Source organism: Myxine glutinosa, chromosome 5 (genome assembly GCF_964187855.1).
Source record: "Myxine glutinosa chromosome 5, kmMyxGlut1.1, whole genome shotgun sequence".
Taxonomy (NCBI): domain Eukaryota; kingdom Metazoa; phylum Chordata; class Myxini; order Myxiniformes; family Myxinidae; genus Myxine; species Myxine glutinosa.
Window position 1 is genome coordinate 128,801,550 of NC_136265.1, and position 22,174 is coordinate 128,823,723.

The 22,174-nt window shown below is 41.5% G+C and overlaps 1 protein-coding gene across 1 annotated transcript; it reads right to left on the reverse strand.

Annotated features, from left to right (window-relative positions):
- Positions 1 to 2,558: 2,558 nt before the first annotated feature.
- On the reverse strand, positions 2,559 to 12,788 carry LOC137427112 (interleukin-17C-like). Its single transcript, XM_068116296.2, has 2 exons — positions 11,297 to 12,788; positions 2,559 to 3,259 (listed from the first exon to the last, which is right to left on the reverse strand). Exons 1-2 carry the CDS (start codon positions 11,569 to 11,571, stop codon positions 3,013 to 3,015), a joined length of 522 nt encoding a protein of 173 aa, XP_067972397.1. The 5' UTR covers positions 11,572 to 12,788; the 3' UTR covers positions 2,559 to 3,012.
- Positions 12,789 to 22,174: the final 9,386 nt, after the last annotated feature.

The following is a 22,174-nucleotide window of genomic DNA, read 5'->3' on the forward strand; positions in this document are numbered from 1 at the left end:
TGTGGGAAGTTAGTCATCACCAAGTCCAAAATGGAGGATTCGCCATTGCGATAAATCCGGGTTGCAAAGTTCACAGGTTGAGTCAGTCCCATGGAGTCACAGAAGTTCTTTGCTGAAGTCCAATGGCTGGTGAGAGAGGTACCCACAAACAGCCAAGTTGCATGTTGACAATATTGAAGTCGCCACATATGAGGAGGACAGAGTTGGGATGAGTGGATAGAAGTTGGTCCACGTCGTCTTAGAGAAAGATGTAGATGGAGTCATCATTGTTTGGAGGACGGTGCAACACACAGACAAACAACAGGTGGGAGCGGAAGGCAAGTCGCAGCCAAAGGTACTCCTGGGGATTGGGAGGTGTAAGATCAGTACACTTAGAATGAGAAATTGAGTTTTTGATGTAAAGGCAACAATTTCCCGAAGTTTAATTGAATTTTTCTTACGTTAGGGTTCATGGAGCAGTGGCAGGTTAGAATCCTGCACACTCCTTTCTGAGTTGAATCCAGCCTGGGTTCGAATCCCGACCCCGCCACATATATAAACTGCCGTCCTGGTGCTTCACTCGCAGGGCAGGACATCAACGTGTCTGTCGGATGTTGTATCTGCCAGCATTTGGGGGTGGACGTTAAAGACCCCACGGTGTCTTACACGATTAGTCGTGCAAGTCATCGCCGGCACTGTGAACAAATTATACACATTCCTATCATTACTGTGGCTGCTGGAAAGGCAATGGCAAACAACCCAGTGTAACCAACCTTGGAGTCCTTCACCTCGTTTAATCCTACCTTCATCTTGTGTCTCTCTTCTTTTCAATTTTGCGGAAATCTTTTCTCTTCTAGGTGTGCCCAACTTACCTGCCTTCGAACGGGTACCAACTTGTTCATGAAAAACCTGTTCGTGATAAGCACGATAATGTCTTTGTACCCCCGTGTGTGTAACATTGTTCATTTGAGGGTGGCAAGATGGCCTAGAGGTACATATAGCTATCTAGTACGGGTTAGAATCCCGACCCAGGTATTAACCGCCGTACTGGTGCTTCACAGATGGGCTGGATGTTAAATACCCCCATTGTTTCCTCTTCAAAGAGAAGGTGAGTTATCGCCAGCATCCCGAACATCTATCTATAATTCCACTAATATCTGTGTGTATGTTTGTATGTACTAGGGCATGCCCGTACGTGGGTGCAATGCCCGTACGTGGGTACGTGGGTACGTGGGTGCGAGTACGGTGACAATCCCCCCCCCCCTCTATTTACATGAAATGGTTTGGTCCATTCGCAACGACCACAGAACCCCCCCCCCCTCTATTTACATGGAATGGTTTGGTCCATTCGCAACGCCAAAGCGAACGGCGAACGGCTAAATCGCCATAGCTCGGTAAGTACTTGTCCGATTAATATGAAACCTTGAAAAGGCACATCCTCGGGTCCCCAGCAATATACCTGGCAAGTTTAAAGTATATCGGACCCGTGGTTGTCGAGAAACAGCGGTCACAGACAAACATACACACATACACACATACACACATACACACATACACACATACACACATACACACATACACACAGAGATTAATGGAATTATAGATAGATGTATGTTTGTATGTATGTATGTATGTATGTTTGTCTGTGACCGCTGTTTCTCGACAACTACCGGTCCGATATACTTGAAACTTGCCAGGTATATTGCTGGGGACCCGAGGATGTGCCTTTTCAAGGTTTCATATTAATCGGACAAGTAGTTACCGAGCTATGGCGATTTCTTTACCAAACACCGCAAGCCGTTCGCTTTGGACCAAACCATTGCCTATAAATGGAGGGGGGGGTTCTGTGGTCGTTGCGAATGGACCAAACCATTCATGTAAATAGAGGGGGGGGGTTCTGTGGTCGTTACTGCCACGTGGTTTCAAAGTTTTTTTTTGTTGTTGTTGTTTGCACGCATGTTTTTTTGCACCCACGTACGGGCACGCCCTAGGATGTTTACACACACACACCCCTACACAAATTTTTTTTTTTTTTTTTTTTGGCAAGGAACGGGCACCCACGTACGGGCACGTCCTAGCTTATATATAGTACGGGCATGCCCTAGTATTACAAATTCCTGGTCCGATCAGCAGAGGGCACTGCATCGGCAGCATAGCCACGCCCTCGGCCAATGATGCGATCCCGCCCACAGCCTACCACGAAGAAGATCGTTTTTTTTTTTTTACAGTAGCCAATGACGTCACGTGCCCTTTAGCCATAGGCGCCCGCGGAACTACGTGACTTCCGGTTAGTGCACCCTTCGCGACAGCAGTCACGTGATTGGATACGTTGAAAACAAACCACAAAAGGACACGTGTTACAGCTTACTTCCGGTAGTCTCGCCCTCACCTATTCCAAAGACCCCCCCGGTGGACCGTAATTTGGTGTAAATTCAATTCACCATAGACATCAATGAAATTCCCAACTGTTACGGAATGAAAGCCAAGACAGAAACCTGAAACATGCAATAACAAGAAGGAAGAAGGGCATTTCACATTGCTGTTTAATAGGCAACTTTGTTACAAATACAAGTCGGCCTACTTTTTTTTTTGTTTGTTTGTTTGTATACAAGATCGAGGCTCGTGAAACATCATTAAAACATCATAATAAATTATAACATTGTCGAGAGGATTTGTCTTTAGACTATAATTGCTTACACCTGGAGGACTTTATCACTTAAACTTTCATCACTTCAAGGGTGTCATGGCAACCTATCTAGCTTTTGGACATATCCTTCATTATTGGAGGGAGTGTTAAAAAAGAATAACATTATTATTAATAATTATTTGTATGTATATGACTTCGGAAGTGCGAAGGAATTATTTTTCCTGGCTTTGACAGAAATTGCTTCTCCTCGTCCATCGATCTACCCCGGCCCAACTATCCTAAAACAAGTATTTTCAAAAAGAAAAAAAGTTTGAAACAACAGAACAAACTTCAAGTTCCACAAAGAGTCTCGTTTTTGTCCAAGGGACAGCAGAATGCATGGTTCTCTATGCATGGTGTTGTCCTGTATGCGGGTTGACGCAGGTGCAGGCAATGGCGATGTGCTCCCAATGTGGCGTGTAGCGAGCGAGGCCTGCTCCGCAAGGCTGTCGCCGAAACACTCGAATGGCCGTCTTTACGGCAACTGACGAGAGGCCCAACTCATGGTGGCCGTCCTGTGGGTTGAGGCAGCCCAGGCACAGACACTTGGCCTCCGGCAGCCGTGCAGGTACACGGTCTGGATCATAGTTGATGCTGAAATGATGTTTTCCGTCGGTGAGTTCATATATCAATCAAACCATCACTTGTTAAATCTACAAAATCTTTGTAATGTTTGAAGTTTTAGAAGCACAAGACTCACTTGTCATATTTTAAAGCACAAATAAATAATTTGGAAAGTTGGCATTTTTGTCAAAGTACTGAATTTGCAAATACAGTGGATGGTGTACTTTGAAGAGGACATATTGTCGTGTCGCCGGTGATTAAGATCACGGGCGGCAGATAGCCGAACAGTTTGCTGTAACTCCGAGGTGAATAAGCCGAGAATTGGCGGTCAGTCCGTCGTGCACGGGCAAAGAAAACTAATGGTGCTGACCTCAGACGGAACCACGGGGCTTATTCCTCGAACCCACAAACACAGAAACGAGACAAGGAAAAACAACAATACAACAAATGAAAGTACCACGACAATGATTTCATGAAAGTAAATGTAATACGATAAAAATGAAAGGTGAGGTAAAATAAATATCCGCTACTTTGAGGGACCCTCCACACTGACAAATACAAACAGGGGAATGATAAAGAAAAACAAATGTTTTTAAAGTCGGCTGGCCTTATCTGTCTCCAAAGGGGTCTCTTCAGTGAGTTTGCCGAATGACGTCGGCAGCACAGCACAGGCGGAAACCGCTCGCGTGGGAACCGCACAAGATAGCCAGAAGCTCCTCTTCACTGTGCCACAAACGTGAGGAAATCTATGCGGCCGGTCCCCTTTTGCTCTTGTCTCCCTCTGAAACGCAACGCGGCTCCACAAAGTTCTTCTCACAATCCACCCGAGACAGAAGCCACCAAACCAGAGACAAAGAGTTCCAACAAAAGCTCCGACAGCTTTCCTCGCGAGCCACCCGAGCCAAAATGCGACCGCCCGCAACCATGCCAGCCCAAGAGAGAGAGCGAGAGCGAGAGCGAGAGCGAGAGAGAGAGAGAGAGAGAGAGAGACTCTTCTTCCTTCTCTCCACGATCGCACACGAGCCAGGAACAGCCAAGCCAGGGACAAAATGCGTCCGCCCGCCACAAAGCCAAATCGCACCAGCACGGACAAAGGAAAAATGGCGCCTTCCTTATTTGTGCCAAGAGACCGAGAGAGCGACAGATTCTTCTCCTTCTCTCAAACCATTGCTCTGACGTCACACCAACCAATCGCCGCATTCCACCCATCACTCTATGGTCGGGCTCAATGAAAGATGAAGCTCAGGGCATGGTCTGCCGGCCACCATCGTTTCCACGCCTCTCGTCCCACTCTGGGGGTGTGGCCTTGTTCCTTAGTCGGTTAGTGGGGTGGGGTTTACTTTCCGATCGTAATGTCTGGGTCTCTGTCAACATTATGTCGGTTGTCGTGGTTTAATGGAGCGCTTGATTGCATGGCTAGCCGAGTGAATGTAAAACCATAAGGGAAATATCACAGGAGGCAATTACATACTGGGGATTATCCTTAAGCCCTATTTAACGAACACAAAACCACCCTCCGCGTGGTGACACATAAACACATAACACTCTTAAGCTCACAGTTTCCCTGCTTATGTACATCAAGATGGGCTTCCCACTCGCACAAGGTCGCACCCGCAATCTACACAATCCTATCTCCATTATGGTATGTTATCCATACCCCCACAAACGTAACAATATATACATGTACAGTCATGTGAAAAAGTAAGTACACCCCATGTAAAGTTTTGACTTTTTCAACATATTTCAACATACAGCTATTTGATCTTCATTTCAACAATATTGATAGATAAAGGTGATATAATATAACAAATATCATGAAACATTTACATTTTGTAGTCCATTGTATAATTTAAATAAACATAAATGCAAATTTTGCATGTGGAAAAAGTAAGTACACCCTTGCCTCTAATAGGTGGTATTGCCCCCTTTGGCAGAAACAACCTCAAGTTGGCGTTTCTTATAACTGTCGACCAGTCTCTGACATCGACTGGGAGAAATTTTTGCCCACTCCTCCATGCAGAATTCTTTCAGCTGTGCAATGGTTGAGGGGTTTCTTGCATGCACAGCTCGTTTCAAATCCCCCCACAACATCTCGATGGGATTTAGATCCGGGCTTTGACTTGGCCATTCCAGAACCCTCCATTTCTTTCTTTTCAGCCATTCCTTGGTGGATTTACTGGTATGTTTAGGGTTATTATCATGTTGCAAGGTCCACCTTCGGTTGAGCTTCAACTTTCCGACAGATGGCCTCACATTATTCTCAAGCACCCTCTGGTACAATGAAGAATTCATGGTGGATTATATGATGGTGAGCCGCCCAGGCCCTGAGGCAGCAAAGCTGCCACAAACCATAATATTTCCACCACCATGCTTTACAGTTGGTATCAGGTTCTTGTGGTCAAATGCTGTCTTTGGTTTTCGCCAAACATGTCTTCTGGTACTGTGGCCAAATAGCTCTACCTTTGACTCATCTGTCCAGAGCACATTGTTTCAGAAGTGCTGGTCTTTGCCTAGGTGTTCATTGGCAAACTTAAGTCTTGCCCTGATGTTCTTTCTGGACAGCAAAGGTTTCCTCCTGGCACACCTCCCATGTAGATCAAATTTGTGCAGCCTCTTTCTAATGGTAGACTCGTGCACTTTGACATCAACAGTGGCAAGAGCTACCTGTAGGTCCCGTGATGACATTCTGGGGTTCTTGGAGACTTCTTTCAGCATCTTGCGGTCTGCTCTCGGGCTGAACTTGCTGGGGCGGCCTGGCCTGAACAAGTTGGCAGTTGTTTGGAATCTTCTCCACTTGTAGATGATCTTCCGGACAGTCGAATGATTGATTTCAAATTGTTTGGAGATCTTTTTAAATCCCTTCCCAGACTCGTAGGCATCTATAACCTTCTTTCTGAAGGCCTCAGAGAGCTCTTTTGATCTAGGCATGGTAACGCCGCACACTTCAACAACAAAGAGCAAACCAAACTAAATGTCTGAGGTTTAAATAAGACAGGTTCCTCCAAGATCCTCTCGAACGATGTTCTAATCATTTGCACCTGAGCTGCTGCACCTGATTCTAATTTTAGGTATTTGAAGTAGTGATAAATGTAGGGGTGTACTTACTTTTTCCACATGCGAAATTTGCATTTATGTTTATTTCAATTATACAATGGACTACAAAATGTAAATGTTTCATGATATTTGTTATATTATATCACCTTTTTCTATCAATATTGTTGAAATGAAGATCAAATAGCTGTATGTTGAAATATGTTGATAAAGGCAAAACTTTACATGGGGTGTACTTACTTTTTCACGTGACTGTATGTACACTGTACAGTGCCTTCATAAAGTCTTTACACCCCTTGACTTTTTCACATTTTGTTGTTTTGCAGCCTGAATTTTAAATCGATTTTGTCACTGATCTACGCATAATACCCCACAATGCCAAAGCGGAATTTTTTTTTTAGGAATTTATACAAAATGATATTAAACATGAAAAGTTTAAATGTCACGAGTGAATAAGTATTCACCCCCTTTGCTATAACACTCCAAATTGAGCTCAGGTGCATCCAATTTCCTTTGATCATCCTTGTGATGTCTCTACAACTTGATTGGAGTCCACCTGTGGCCCATTCAATTGATTGGACATGATTTAGAAAGAAACACACCTTTCTATATAAGGTCCCATAGTTGACAGTGCATGTCAGAGCTGAAACACTACCACGAAGTCTGAGGAACTGTCCGTAGAATTGTGAGGAGGCATAGATCTGGGGAAGGGTATAAAACCGTTTCTAGAGTGTTGAAAGTTCCCAAGAGCACAGTGAGCTCCATCATTAGGAAATGGAAATAATATGGAACGACCCAGACTCTTCCTAGATCTGGCCGTCCGACCAAACTGAGGAGCCGGGCAAGAAGGACCTTGGTCAGGGAGTTTTTTTTTTTTTTTTTGTATACAAGATCGAGGCTCGTGAAAGAGCTAACATTTTGGTGACCAAGAACCCAATGACCACTATGACAGAACTCCAGAGTTCCTTGGGTGAGATGGGAGAACCTGCCGGAAGGAAACAGTTTCTGCAGCACTTCACAAATCCAGGCTTTATGGGAGAGTGGCCAGACAGAAGCCACTCCTGAGAAAAAGGCACATGACAGCACACCTGGTGTTTGCAAAAAGGAACGTGAAAGACTCTGAGAGCACGAGGTAAAATATACTGTGGTCTAATGAGACAAAAATTGAACTCTTTGGCCTGAATGCAAAGTGCTACATCTGGCAGAAACCGAGCACAGATCATCACCCATCTAACAAAATCCTTACCGTGAATCACGGTGGTGGCAGCAACATCCTGTGGGGATGCTTTTAAGTGGCAGGGACTGGGAAACAATGAATGGATTGAGGGAACAATTAATAGAGCCAAATAGATGCAAATCCTTGAGGAGAACCTGCTTCAGAGTGCTAAACATCTAAGACTCCAGTGAAGATTTTCGCTCCAACAGGACTACTTCAAGCATACAGCCAAAGCAACACTGGAATGGCTTCAGAACAAGAACATGAAAGCCCTTGAGTGGCCCAGCCAAAGCTCAGACGTGAATCCCATTGAGAATCTGTGGAAAGACTTGAAGATTGCTGTTCACCGACGCTCCCCATCCAACTTGACAGAGCTTGAGAAAATCTGCAAGGAAGAACGTGAGAAACCCCTTAATCTAGATGTGCAAAGCTGATACAGACATACCCAAAAAGACTCGAAGCTGTAATCGATGCCAAAGGCCGTTCTACTAAGTTTTGACTCAAGGGGCTGAATACTTATGTAAATTAGATATTTCTGTATTTCATTTTAAATTATTTGGTAAAAATTACGAGAAAATAAAAATTCCAATTTGACATTGTGGGGTATTATGTGTAGATCAGTGATGAAACTTTAAATTCAATCCATTTTAAATTCAGGCTGTAACAACAAAATGTGAAAAAAGTCAAGAAGTGTGAATACTTTCTGAAGGCACTCTATATATCTGGATGGGTATGTGTATATATATATATAGACATATCTTGGACCCCTTCTTTTTATATCTCATTTTAAACGTAGTTTTGGGGAGCTTATGCGATGGCACATTGTCAGTCCGTCAGTCTCTAAACACTTGCAATTTCTTCTCCGAAACCGTTGATGGGATTATGACCAAACTTGACACAAATAATATGTGGTATGTTGTGACTAAAGTTTGTACACGGCATTGAAAAAAATCGGTGTTTAAGGGGGTCTATCAGGGGTCAAATTGGATCCAGGTTTGACCCACCCCTGCTTCCCCCAAAAGTGGGTAATTGCTTTCTTCTCAGAAACTACACATGCAATTCTGATAAAGCTTTACCACAAACTTAATCACCTGTGTTGTACCAAAGTTTGTTCCTGGCATTTAAAAAATTGGGGTCTAAAGTCATCTATGGGGGGCTTGCTCCCCAAAATAGGTATTCACTTTTTTTCTCAGAACCTACACACACACTTTATATAAAACCTCATCACAACTTTCATCATCCATGATGTACCAATGTTTGCTCAAGGCATTGGAAAAATTGGGGTCTGAGAAGGTACACGGGGTGGGAGGGAGGGGGGTTGCCCCCCAAAATAGGTATTTTTTTTTACTTGCGAAAATCGAAGATTTTTCAAGTATATTGGTTGGTCTTGTGGCTTATTCTGTCTGTCTGTTTGTCTGTCTGTCTGTCTGTCTGTATGTCTGTATGTCAGTCGCCTACAGGTCACAATATTCAGCCGATCTCCCTCAAACTTCACCAAATGATATTGCAAGAGTTGGTCATAAGCAAGAAGCCTATTGTTTTTGGGGACAAAATGTCAAAAGGTGACCGAAGGTCACCAACATTGTCAAATTTCTAAAATCCTCAATTTTCATCCGATTGACTTCAAATTTGAAGAGGTTTTGCAGATCTGGTCACTGAATTCACCCCCCAACTATTTTTGAAGTCAACATAGGCCAAATTTCTAAAATTCTCAATTTTCCTCAGATAAACTTGAAATTTGAAGAGAATTTGCGTTTCTGGTCATTAAATTCAGCCACCAAGTATTTTTGAGGTCAACCTCGGCCAAAAGGTCAACATAGGCCGAATTTCTAAAATCCTCAATTTTAATCCGATTCACTTGAAATATGAAGAAGATTTGCATATCTGGTCACTGAATTCAACCCCAAACTATTTTTGAGGTTAACATAGGCCAATAGGCCAACATAGGCCAAATTTCTAAAACCCCAATTTTCATCCGATTGACTTGTAATTTTAAGAGGATTTGCATACCAGGTCACTGAATCCAACTACCAAGTATTTTTGGTCAACGTAGGCCAAGTTTCTAAAATGCTCAATTTCCATCGAATTCTCTTGAAATTTGAAGAGGATTTGCATATCTGGTCACTGAATTCAACCCCCAACTATTTTTGAGGACAACATAGGCCAAAAGGTCAACATAGGCCAAATTTCTAAAATCCCCAATTTTCATCCGATTGACTTGTAATTTAAGAGGATTTGCATACCAGGTCACTGAATCCAACTACCAAGTATTTTTGGTCAACGTAGGCCAAGTTTCTAAAATCCTCAATTTCCATCGAATTCTCTTGAAATTTGAAGAGGATTGCATATCTGGTCACTGAATTCAACCCCCAACTATTTTTGAGGACAACATAGGCCAAATTTCTAAAATCCCCAATTTTCATCCGATTGACTTGTAATTTTAAGAGGATTTGCATACCAGGTCACTGAATCCATCTACCAAGTATTTTTGGTCAACGTAGGCCAAGTTTCTAAAATCCTCAATTTCCATCGAATTCTCTTGAAATTTGAAGACGATTTGCATATCTGGTCACTGAATTCAACCCCCAACTATTTTTGAGGACAACATAGGCCAAAAGGTCAACATAGGCCAAATTTCTAAAATGCCCAATTTTCATCCGATTGACTTGAAATTTTAAGAGGATTTGCATATATTGTCACTGAATTCAACCACCAACTATTTTTGAGGTCAACATAAGTGAAAGGGTTAACATAGGCTAAAAGGTAAACATAGGCCAAATTTCTAAATGCCCAATTTTCATCTGATTGACTTGTAATTTTAAGAGGATTTGCATACCAGGTCACTGAATCCAACTACCAAGTATTTTTGGTCAACATAAGCCAGGATCCTAAAATCCTCAATTTCCATCCAATTCTCTTGAAATTTTAAGAGGATTTGCATATCTGGTCACTGAATTCAACCCCAACTATTTTTGAGGACGACATAGGCCAAAAGCTCAACACAGGCCAGATTTATAAAATCCTCAATTTTCGTCCGATTGACAAATTTGAAGAGGATTTGCATATCTGGTCACTGAATTCAACCACCAAGTATATTTGAGGTCACCATATACCGAAAAGTCAACATAGGCCAAATTTCTAAGAATTTTCATCTGATTGACTTGAAATTTTAAGAGGATTTGCACGTCTGGTCACTGAATACAACTACCAATTATTTTTGAGGTCATCATAAGCTAACAACTTATTTTAGGTATTTCGCATGTATCGTGCTGTGCATGACATTTTTTTTTTTTTTTTTTTTAAGTCTTCTGATAAAGTTAGTATGATTCTACGTGCTGCCCTGTCTTCTCGCAACCATTGAAATGGGTTTAAAATACCTTTAGTCAGTGCAGTATACTGTTTATTCCACCAGGTGAGCGCCAGGGTATTGCCCCTATGTTTTATAATACTTTTAAATTTTATATCTCACTTCTCTCGGCCACGTATTTATCCTTTTTGTTGCTATCTGTATTAATTATTTAATTGCTTCTCTTTTTATCCTGTATAAATGCTCCACAAACAAATTCTTACTAAAAAAAAGATTTACAAAATAATTTTTTTTTCGATGACATTGCACCTGCACACTTAATGAATTTTCCAGGTGACCAGGAGGAAGTCTGTCCCTATCGTCATAATTTGCTGGGCTCTCATTGGTGGATTGTTTGTAAAGTCAATATCATAGTTTTATGGCACTAAATTATTGATTTATCATTCCAGTATGTTGGGAGAAGGAGAAGAAAGAGGATGTAGCATAGATTCACCGGAAGTGCCAGGGCGAGAGGGAACGGTCGCTCATGCGTGTACTCTTCAAAATTCGTGACGACCACTCGGAACAAGCATCGCCCGCATTAGGCAGAGCATCAGAGTGCTGACTCCCTGTGGAAGCACTTGGAGCCAACTCCAGCATGTTGAGAATCCTGGCGGGCAAAACTTTCCGCAGGAGGCGCTCTTCCTCCTCGAGCTCACGACACGCTCCGCCCGTCTTGCCCTCTTCGTCCGTGAAGGTAGCCATGGTGAGTGATGACGTCACAACCATGACGGCAATTAAAATCTGGGGAAGGATGAGGAAGCACAGTGAGAAACATCTGCACACACAAAAAAGAAACTGACCGGGGCATTGTAATTAAAAATGAAGATGAACTAATTGTCGGTTGTGACTTGTTAAAATTCTGAATTTATAAAAATGCTTCTGGTTGTTGAGCATTTTTAAATGTGGGAAGAACAGGTGAGCTCCTTCTGTGACGTTAACCCTGCTAGCAAATAGGCTGCATTGTTGTGTTCCAGGTGGGTGACTGTGACCGACAAGAGCGAGTAGGCCTACACTGCGGAACATTTGTAGTTGTTTATTGTGTTTTGTTTAATAAATAAAGGTGGTTGTTCTAGGTGAAGGTCAATTCATTGGTAACTTTCTATGTCAGGCCAAAAACCTGCCCAAACCCATTATATGTTCCTATAGTTTTTAACCACTTTTCCTCAGTTACTTACTATAATTCACCAAGGTTATATTAATATTGTAAAATATACATATTTTACCATGATCCATGATCATGTGATGAATATATTCTGTAAGAGTAAAATAGGCTATATTGTTTTTCCAGTTTTTCCACTTTCCAATTTTTCCAATTTTCCAGTTTTTCCAAACACGATGGAATAATATTTACCGATATGAACAGTGATTTGGCTTTTATTGAAATTCTGCAAATACTGTTTAGATTTTGATGATTTGCGTGTGATATGATTCAACGGATGTTTATATAAATCGTTTAAAATTTAAAAAAAACCTTAAATTTCTGATATTTTTCCTTTTCATTTGGGCCTCCCAATTGAAGCCCCGCCCATTGGGCGGGTACCGTTGCTAGTCATTGTAACTGCACCATGTTGAAATTTTCTTAAAATTTAAAAAAATATATAGTCAAGGCTCGTGGAAGAGTAGAGCAGGGATGGATCAGGATGCAACATAACAAAAGGAACAGCAGAAAGAGAAGGGCGAAATGCCAACTGCAGGGCGGACGGAGAAAACAGACGGAGGTGGACAAACAAGGGATGCGGGTAACGATGAGGGGCAGGGAATAACTCAAGGGGTGGACAAGATGGATACAGAAGGAAAAAATGTTGGGAGATGTGAGAATGGTTTAGCGGGTGTAGAAAAGATTATGGTTTTGAATGGGGGATGATCCGAGAAGGTGGTGAACAGCTGTCTTGAAGACCTGGAGGGAAGAATGACATTGAAGAGAGTGTGGAAGTTGGTTGTGCAGGTGGAGAAAAAAGAGGAACAAAGGAGTTAAGGTGAGCAGTGATCCTGGATTTAGGTGGCTTCTCCAAAGGACCAAAAGGGAGTTGATGGTGGACCACGTGCGTTCTGTAGAATCCGGGGGGGAACAAAGCATGGAAAGGGCAAAGGGTGCAAGAAACAGAGGAGGCAGAGGAAGACATTGAGACCACCGACCTGTTGGTGATGGCAAAGTCATCGGGCCGAGACTCAGTTAAGAAATTTTAACACATAAGCACATTATTTTACATTTCCCTTGACATTTTTTTTGACATGTACCAACTTGCAATAAATGACGTCATAAAATAGTCACTTTTCTAGCCAATCCAATATTATGACAACTGATTCAATCAAGCATTGCTGCAACATAATTGTTCACAAAATGAAACAAGTTACAAGGTAGGACACTTCCCTTTGTGCTGTCAAACCTGGGTTCGAATCTCGGCCAAGCTATAAACTGTCACCTTGGTGTATCACGAGGTGGGCGAGGAGTAAATGTTTGCACCGTCCATAGGAGGACGTTTATGTCGTCGGACGACACTTCTACCAGCAATTGGTGGGGATCCAAGAACCCCAGGTGTGTTGCACAAAGAGGTGAGTGATCAAAGGTATCCTAAAAAAAGTACAAATTTGGCCCAAATCACCTCCCGTTAAATGGCAGGCCTCACCAGAAAGTTTATGAGCGAATTGTGGCCTTCAAAGAAGCAAGACAAATATATATATATAATCTTCTATCTATCTATATATATAAAATAAAGTTTTTGTTTGTTTGTTTTTCTGCACGCGCTAATCTCCTGAACGGTGAAAGATAGGAGGAAACCTCTGAAACAAAAAATGTCGGGACGGGCCCCGGGAAGGTTATAGGTTAGTTGGCGAGGCCGGTCGAGGCCGCCACGGCTGGGCTGGGCCCATTTCGCAATTAAAAGCTGAGCTGAATTATAGTAGTCAATCTTCTACGGCCACGAGTAAAAGCTGAATTATAGTAGTAAATTCATTCAAAAAGAACCCGGGCAACGCCGGGTGCATTCAGCATTTTTTTTATATATATACATATATATATATATATATATATATATATATATATATATATATATATATATATATATATATATATATACAGTGCATTCAGGAAGTATTCAGACCCCTTCACTTTTTTCATATTTTGTTATGTCGCAGCCTGATGCTGAAATCGTTTATATTCACTTTTCCCTCATCAATCTACACTCAATACCCCATAATGACAAAGAGAAAACAGGATTTTAGAAAGTTTTGCAAATTTATTAAAAAGAAAAAACTGAAATATCACATTAACATAAGTATTCATACCCTTTGCTATGACACTTGAAATATAACTCAGGTGCCTCCCATTTCTCTTGATCGTCTTTGAGATGTTTCTACACCTTGATTGGAGTTCACCTGTGGTAAAGTCAATTGATTGGACATGATTTGGAAAGGCACACACCTGTCTATATAAGGTCTCACAGCTGACAATGCATATCAGAGCAAAAACCAAGCCATGAGGTTGAAGGAACTGCCTGCAGAGCTCAGAGACCGGATTGTGTCGAGGCACAGATCTGGGGAAGCCTACAAAAAAAATTCTGCTGCATTGAAGATTCCCAAGAGCACAGTGGCCTCCATAATTCTTAAAGGGAGGAAGTTTGGAACAACCAGGACTCTTCCTCGAGCTGTCCGCCCGGCCAAACTGAGCAATCGGGGGAGAAGGGCCTTGGTAAGAGAGGTGACCAAGAACCCGATGGTCTCTCTGGCTGAGCTCCAGAGATCCTGTGTGGAGATGGGAGAAACTTCCAGAAGGACAACCATCACTGCAACACTCCACCCATCTGGGCTTTATGGCAGAGTGGCCAGACGGAAGCCTCTCCTCAGTGAAAGACACATGAAAGTCCGCCTGGAGTTTGCAAAAAAGCACCTGAAGGACTCTCAGACTGTGAGAAACAAGATTCTGTGGTCTGATGAAACCAGGATTGAACTGTTTGGCTTCCATCTGGCCACTCTGCCATAAAGCCCAGATCGGTGGAGTGTTGCAGTGATGGTTGTGGGAGGGAGGCACCTGAGCTAAATTTCAAGTGTCATAGCAAAGGGTCTGAATACTTATGTAAATGTGATATTTCAAGTTTTTTCTTTTTAATAAATTGGCAAAACTTTCTAAAATCCTGTTTTCTCTTTGTCATTATGGGGTATTGAGTGTAGATTGATGAGGGAAAAAAATGAATTTAAGCGATTTCAGCATAAGGCTGCAACATAACAAAATGTGAAAAAAGTGAAGGGGTCTGAATACTTTCTGAATGCACTGTATCTATATAATTATGTATATATATATATATGTATACACACACACATGCATATATATACACACACACACACACACACACACACACACACACACACACACACACACACGCTAGAATAAGCACATTCGCCTTGATGAAAGTTCGTACAAAACATTAACATTGATGGATATACAAATTTCTAGTGAATAAACGAAGAGAATTCTGAGTCTTACCCACGATCTCATGGCTTCGTTGAGACGCAGAGACACAGGGAGCACGTAATAAGTGAGACTGGTAATTGCAGCAAATTGAACGCAGTATATATAGTGCATGTTATTGCATGGTTCTAATCGAAATATATAAATATATCACTATGATTTGCATTGTTTCGTCATTGAGGAAACGTTTTTTTAGGATGTTGGAAAAAAAATTCCAGGATCATTCGATCTGTATGCTTCCCTCGGCATTCCATATCCTTCGCTCAGATGTTGGCGTTTTCTCTGAGATTTTTATCTGCTGAATCTGCAGGTCCTGACGCACCAGGGCAGAGTTCGTAGAACCACCTGTCGAGGTGAGTAGTCGGTATAATGTTTCAGGGAAATTACTCTCCTTCTTCCCCAACCACCTACCCCAATAATTAAATATACCGCATCAAATTGCAAGTTTTCCAGGGATATTAATGAAGTTAAATAAAACTGCAGAATTCCGTATTATTACATTAACTTGGCTATACTTGTACACATTTTTTAAAAGGTTAACTTTAAACCCTATGATGTGAAAATCTTGTAATGCATCCATGACCTGAAAGTTCTCTGGTCGAGCTTCCATATTACAAATTATATCTTTTTTCCCCAATTTTTATTCCCCATTGCTGTATAGTTGTTAAGTGACGTTTTGAATTAATTAAAGTTCAAACTCCACATCCCACATAATTTTGTGCATTGCGTCACAATGTTCATCTCACTATCTTTCCTTCTCTGCCTGACACACGACCTTCGGACACAGCTCAGGTTGTGGACCCACCGTTCGGAGAGCTTCTGGGATTGAAGGGTCGAAACCTCGATGATGAACGGTTCCTCGCTGATGATCCGGACGGCCATTTGATCAGAGAAGCTGAAGGAATTCTTTATAATTCTCTTCGGTGCTGAAAAAGTAGTTCCATAGCAAGGATTGCACTCGGTTGTTTGCCTTTGCCTTTGCGGTACTCGTCGAGGCAGAAATGTATCATTTGCTCAGGGGAATAATTCACCTACTCTTCGCATAAGACATGATGGGATTTTTACGGCCCACCAACTAATGTTAGCAGACAGGACAACGAGCCATAATGTCCATCAGGTTTATGGTCTTATGGAGACAAATGAAGTTTGTGGTTAAATACTAAACTTTGCTTCCATAACCACCAACAAACATGAGGCTTGTATCAGCAACAATTGTGAGCCTTCAACAGGCTATCCAATGACGTCCCCAAAACCCTTAACTTAATCAATGTCACACTACATGAGCCTCCTCTGTGACAGAGATGCATCTTGTAGCCATTTTCAATTGTTTGTGTGTTTGTTACCTCCGCCACCAAAGGCAGATGCAGGTTATGTTTTCACCCCTGTCTGTCCGTTTGTTTGTTTGTTTATTTGTTTGAGACAAAATATCTCAAAAAGTTGTGGACGGATTCGGAAGGAAATTTGGCAGAGATGTAGCGTATGTGATAAGGACGAAATCATTAGATTTTGGTGAAGAACCGGATTCGGATCCGGCTACTAGAATTTTTTAAAAGTGATTCTTCACCATTGGGAGATAGGGCCAAAAACTATACATAGCAGGGTATCTCAAAAAGTTATGGACGGATTCGGACGAAACTTGGTGGACCCATTGGGTGTCTGACAAGGACAAATAGCTTCGATTTTAGTAAAGATCTGAATATGGATTCAGAAATGAGATTTATTTAATTTTTAAAGTGATTATTCACCATTGGGAAATGGGCCAAAAATTATATATAGCAGGATATCTCAAAAAGTTGTGGATGGATTTGGACAAAACTTGGTGGACAAGTTGGGTGTTTGACAAGGAATAATCGATTCGATTTTGGTGAAGATCTGAATATGGATTTGGATATGAGAATTATTTAATCACCCTGCGCTCGCGAAGCGAAAAGCAGGGTTAAGCATTCAGTTGCGTACGTGAGCCGTGTGCCGTACGTGAGCCGTGTGCCGTACGTGTGCCGTGTGCCGTGTGCCGTACGTGTCTGCATTTTAAAAATTCATTTTCTCGGCAACCGTTGGTCCGATTGACACGAAATCTTACCATAGAAGCGCCTCCGCCTGTATAATTTTTTTATTCATAAATTAAACGTCATAGGTCACGTGGTACAGACGCCATTTTGGAAAACAGTTACACCTCTATATCTCCCAAACCACTCGATGGAAAAAATTGAAACATTTCTCATTGTCAAGTACTCGCCATGGGGAATAAGATATGTTGATGGTGATGTCATCGGTGCCTTAATTATGACGTCATAATTCGACAAGTACAATGCTTGATCTGATCAGTATGAATGAAACAAAAATTCCACTGCAAATGTTAGACCGATGGACGCGAAATTTACAGAATATGCGCGGCTCTTCCTGTAGAATTTTTTTATGATAATTATAACGTCATAGGTCACGTGGTACAGACGCCATCTTTGAAAAAATCGAAAAATGTTGCACCTCTATATCTCCGAAACCACTCCATGGAAAAAATTGAAACATGGCTCATTGTAAAGAACTCCACATGGGGGAATAGGCAGGGGCGCCGCCAGGGATTTTGGGCCCCATGAAAAGATATCACAATGGGCCCCTATGAAGCACGTGCGCACATTTTAACCTAATGTTCTCATAATTTTTAGGGCCCCTGTCAGTGCAGGGCCCTTGGAATCATCCTAACTTCCCCCCCCCCCCCCCCCCTTACGGCGCCCCTGGGAATAGGTGTTGTTAACGATGACATCATTGGTGCCATAATTACGACGTCATAATTCGACAGGGACAACGCTTCGTCTAATCAGTTTGAAAAGTATTGGGCGTGATCTATGCAACAATTTATATAAGAGAATACAAATTTATGATGTCATTGCTCGCGTGGTCTGGCAGCCATATTGGATCTGGCAGCCACCTATTTGCCTATTTGCCTATTTACATTTGCCTATTTACCTATTTGCCTATTTGTCTATTTGCCTATTTACCTATTTGCCGATTTGCCTATTTACCTATTTACCTATTTGCCTATTTACCTATTTGCCTATTTGCCTATTTACCTATTTGCCTATTTACCTATTTACCTATTTGCCTATTTACCTATTTGCCTATTTGCCTATTTACCTATTTGCCTATATTTGCTTATTTGCCTATTTGCCTATTTACCTATTTGCCTATTTGCCTATTTACCTATTTGCCTATTTACCTATTTGCCTATATTTGCTTATTTACCTATTTGCCTATTTGCCTATTTACCTATTTGCCTATTTGCCTATTTACCTATTTGCCTATATTTGCTTATTTGCCTATTTGCCTATTTGCCTATTTACCTATTTGCCTATTTGCCTATTTGCCTATTTAAACCTGGTGTTGGCTTTGCGGTGAGGGTGCCGGCTTGGGATCCTAGGATCCTGGGTTTGAATCCCGGTTGATCGCTAAATTAACACCAGGGGGGTTTACTCAGCCTGTCATCCTTCCGAGGTCGGCAAATTGAGTACCAGCTTGCTGGGGTGAATGATCCCGGTGTGCACCCCGGTTTAGAATAGGTACACCGTATCCCTGCGCATCGTAAGATGCGACTAAGGGTTGGTGCCAGGAAGGGCATCCGGCCATAAAAACATTGCCTCAAACAGGGAACCATGATTGTCATGGGGCCCGCAAGGCTAACCCCTACTCTAGCGGGGAAAATGGCCTTAAAACGATCATTCATTCATTCATTCATTCATTCCTATTTGCCTATTTTCCTATTTACCTATTTGCCTATTTGCCTATTTGCCTATTTGCCTATTTACCTATTTGCCTATTTACCTATTTGCTTATTTACCTATTTGCCTATTTGCCTATTTACCTATTTGCCTATTTGCCTATTTTCCTATTTTCCTATTTACCTATTTGCCTATTTACCTATTTGCCTATTTACCTATTTGCCTATTTGCCTATTTGCCTATTTGCCTATTTGCCTATTTACCTATTTGCCTGTTTGCCTATTTGCCTATTTGCCTATTTGCCTATTTGCCTATTTGCCTATTTACCTATTTGCCTATTTGCCTATTTGCCTATTTGCCTATTTGCCTATTTACCTATTTGCCTATTTGCCTATTTACCTATTTGCCTATTTGCCTATTTGCCTATTTGCCTATTTGCCTATTTGCCTATTTACCTATTTGCCTATTTGCCTATTTGCCTATTTACCTATTTGCCTATTTTCCTATTTGCCTATTTGCCTATTTGCCTATTTACCTATTTGCCTATTTGCCTATTTACCTATTTGCCTATTTGCCTATTTGCCTATTTGCCTATTTGCCTATTTGCCTATTTACCTATTTGCCTATTTGCCTATTTGCCTATTTACCTATTTGCCTATTTTCCTATTTACCTATTTGCCTATTTGCCTATTTACCTATTTGCCTATTTGCCTATTTGCCTATTTACCTATTTACCTATTTGCCTATTTGCCTATTTACCTATTTACCTATTTGCCTATTTGCCTATTTGCCTATTTGCCTATTTGCCTATTTACCTATTTACCTATTTGCCTATTTGCCTATTTGCCTATTTACCTATTTGCCTATTTGCCTATTTGCCTATTTACCTATTTACCTATTTACCTATTTACCTATTTGCCTATTTACCTATTTGCCTATTTGCCTATTTGCCTATTTACCTATTTACCGATTTACCGATTTACCTATTTGCCTATTTGCCTATTTGCCTATTTACCTATTTACCTATTTACCTATTTGCCTATTTGCCTATTTACCTATTTACCTATTTGCCTATTTGCCTATTTGCCTATTTGCCTATTTGCCTATTTGCCTATTTGCCTATTTACCTATTTGCCTATTTGCCTATTTGCCTATTTGCCTATTTGCCTATTTGCCTATTTGCCTATTTACCTATTTGACTATTTGCCTATTTGCCTATTTGCCTATTTGCCTATTTGCCTATTTGCCTATTTGCCTATTTGCCTATTTACCTATTTGCCTATTTGCCTATTTACCTATTTACCTATTTGCCTATTTGCCTATTTGCCTATTTGCCTATTTGCCTATTTGCCTATTTACCTATTTGCCGATTTACCTATTTGCCTATTTGCCTATTTACCTATTTGCCTATTTGCCTATTTACCTATTTGCCTATTTGCCTATTTGCCTATTTACCTATTTGCCTATTTGCCTATTTGCCTATTTGCCTATTTGCCTATTTACCTATTTGCCTATTTGCCTATTTACCTATTTGCCTATTTTCCTATTTACCTATTTGCCTATTTGCCTATTTACCTATTTGCCTATTTGCCTATTTGCCTATTTTCATATTTACCTATTTACCTATTTGCCTATTTACCTATTTGCCTATTTGCCTATTTGCCTATTTGCCTCTCGGTTTTCAGTAAGTATGCAAATTGTACATTTTTTGTGATACAATCAGGAGTAATCGCATTTACATCTTCACAACATGTTTCAGTCTCTATAGAATCACACCCATGACGTACCTGAGTATGTATTCGGGGATGGGGGAGGGATTGCAATTGAGGATGAAATCAAGGTAGTTTTACAGGTATGGTGAAACCTGGTAGTGTTTTTGGAAGTAGAGTGTGACAATTCCACTCATTCCACGTTGTTGTGCTTGCAAATCGCATGGACACTCCCTGGCGTGAGCTTCTAATTCTGTCCCCCTTGCCTGTCCTTCCAAGTTGGGAATCTCTCTATCTCTCCCAACATCAAGGGTGTTGGCAGACCTAAGTTGGAGATTGCTTCATGGGGAAACTAAGTTCTTGAGTTGTGCTGCAAACACTTCACAAACTTTCCCCGTGGATGTTGCTTATATGGGCAAGCAGAAACCATCTTTCCTATTATATGCCTCCAATGCCCACACCAAATGTGGAATCCCACCACACCTCCACAACCCACACCTCCAATGCCCAACCACCCAGGCGAATACATATCCCGGTGTGTACCCCGGTTTAGAATAGGTACACCGTATCCCTGCGCATCGTAAGAGGCGATTAAGGGTTGGCGTCAGGATGGGCATCCGGCCATAAAAACATTGCCTCAAACAGGGAACCATGATTGTCATGGGGCCCGCAAGGCTAACCCCTGCTCTAGCGGGGAAAATGGCCTTAAAACGATCATTCATTCATTTCATTCAATGCCCACCAGTTTTGACAACTTCTGGCTTAATTTTTCCCCAACACACTTTATTTTTGGTCACTCGGTAAAGAAAGAGAGTCGATCAAGGGATCTCCTGGTTAATTTTATTTTGGCATCTGAAAAACTTTCAATATATAAAACTAGAAAGGTGAAGATTGAAAGCAATGTATCACAGTATAGTATTGCATACCTGAGAACCTTATTTGGTGGCATAATATATTTGTTTCACGAATCACTTTGGAATTTAAGGTGGCACAATATTCCCGTACTATCGAGAGTTTTAAAGAAATTTGGACAATAAATAACGCACTTTGTAGTATTTCCCCACAAGGCTCAATTTACTTTTACTTTTCTGATTATATTGTCACGTACCCGGGGTGAACACCTCTGGGGATGGATTAGCCAAACAAGCTTAACACTCCGAGGCATTCAGTCAATGATGGCAGAGTTAATACGCGCGGGGGAATGAGGCAGCGAAGGGTAACGAGGCTCTTACCTTCAAGGACCCCACTGGACGTCTTTGACCCTGCAATAATTAATTCAACTGACACGCCCGATTAAATGGAGCGCCCCCACACAGACTCGTACACAACACAAGGGGAAATATAAAAGAAAGAAAGTAAAAATGTAGTGTACTTAGCTCTGAGCAGCTCTTGAACCCCGTCAGGAATAGTCACAGGCCCCGCGCCTCTGCACGGGAAAACAC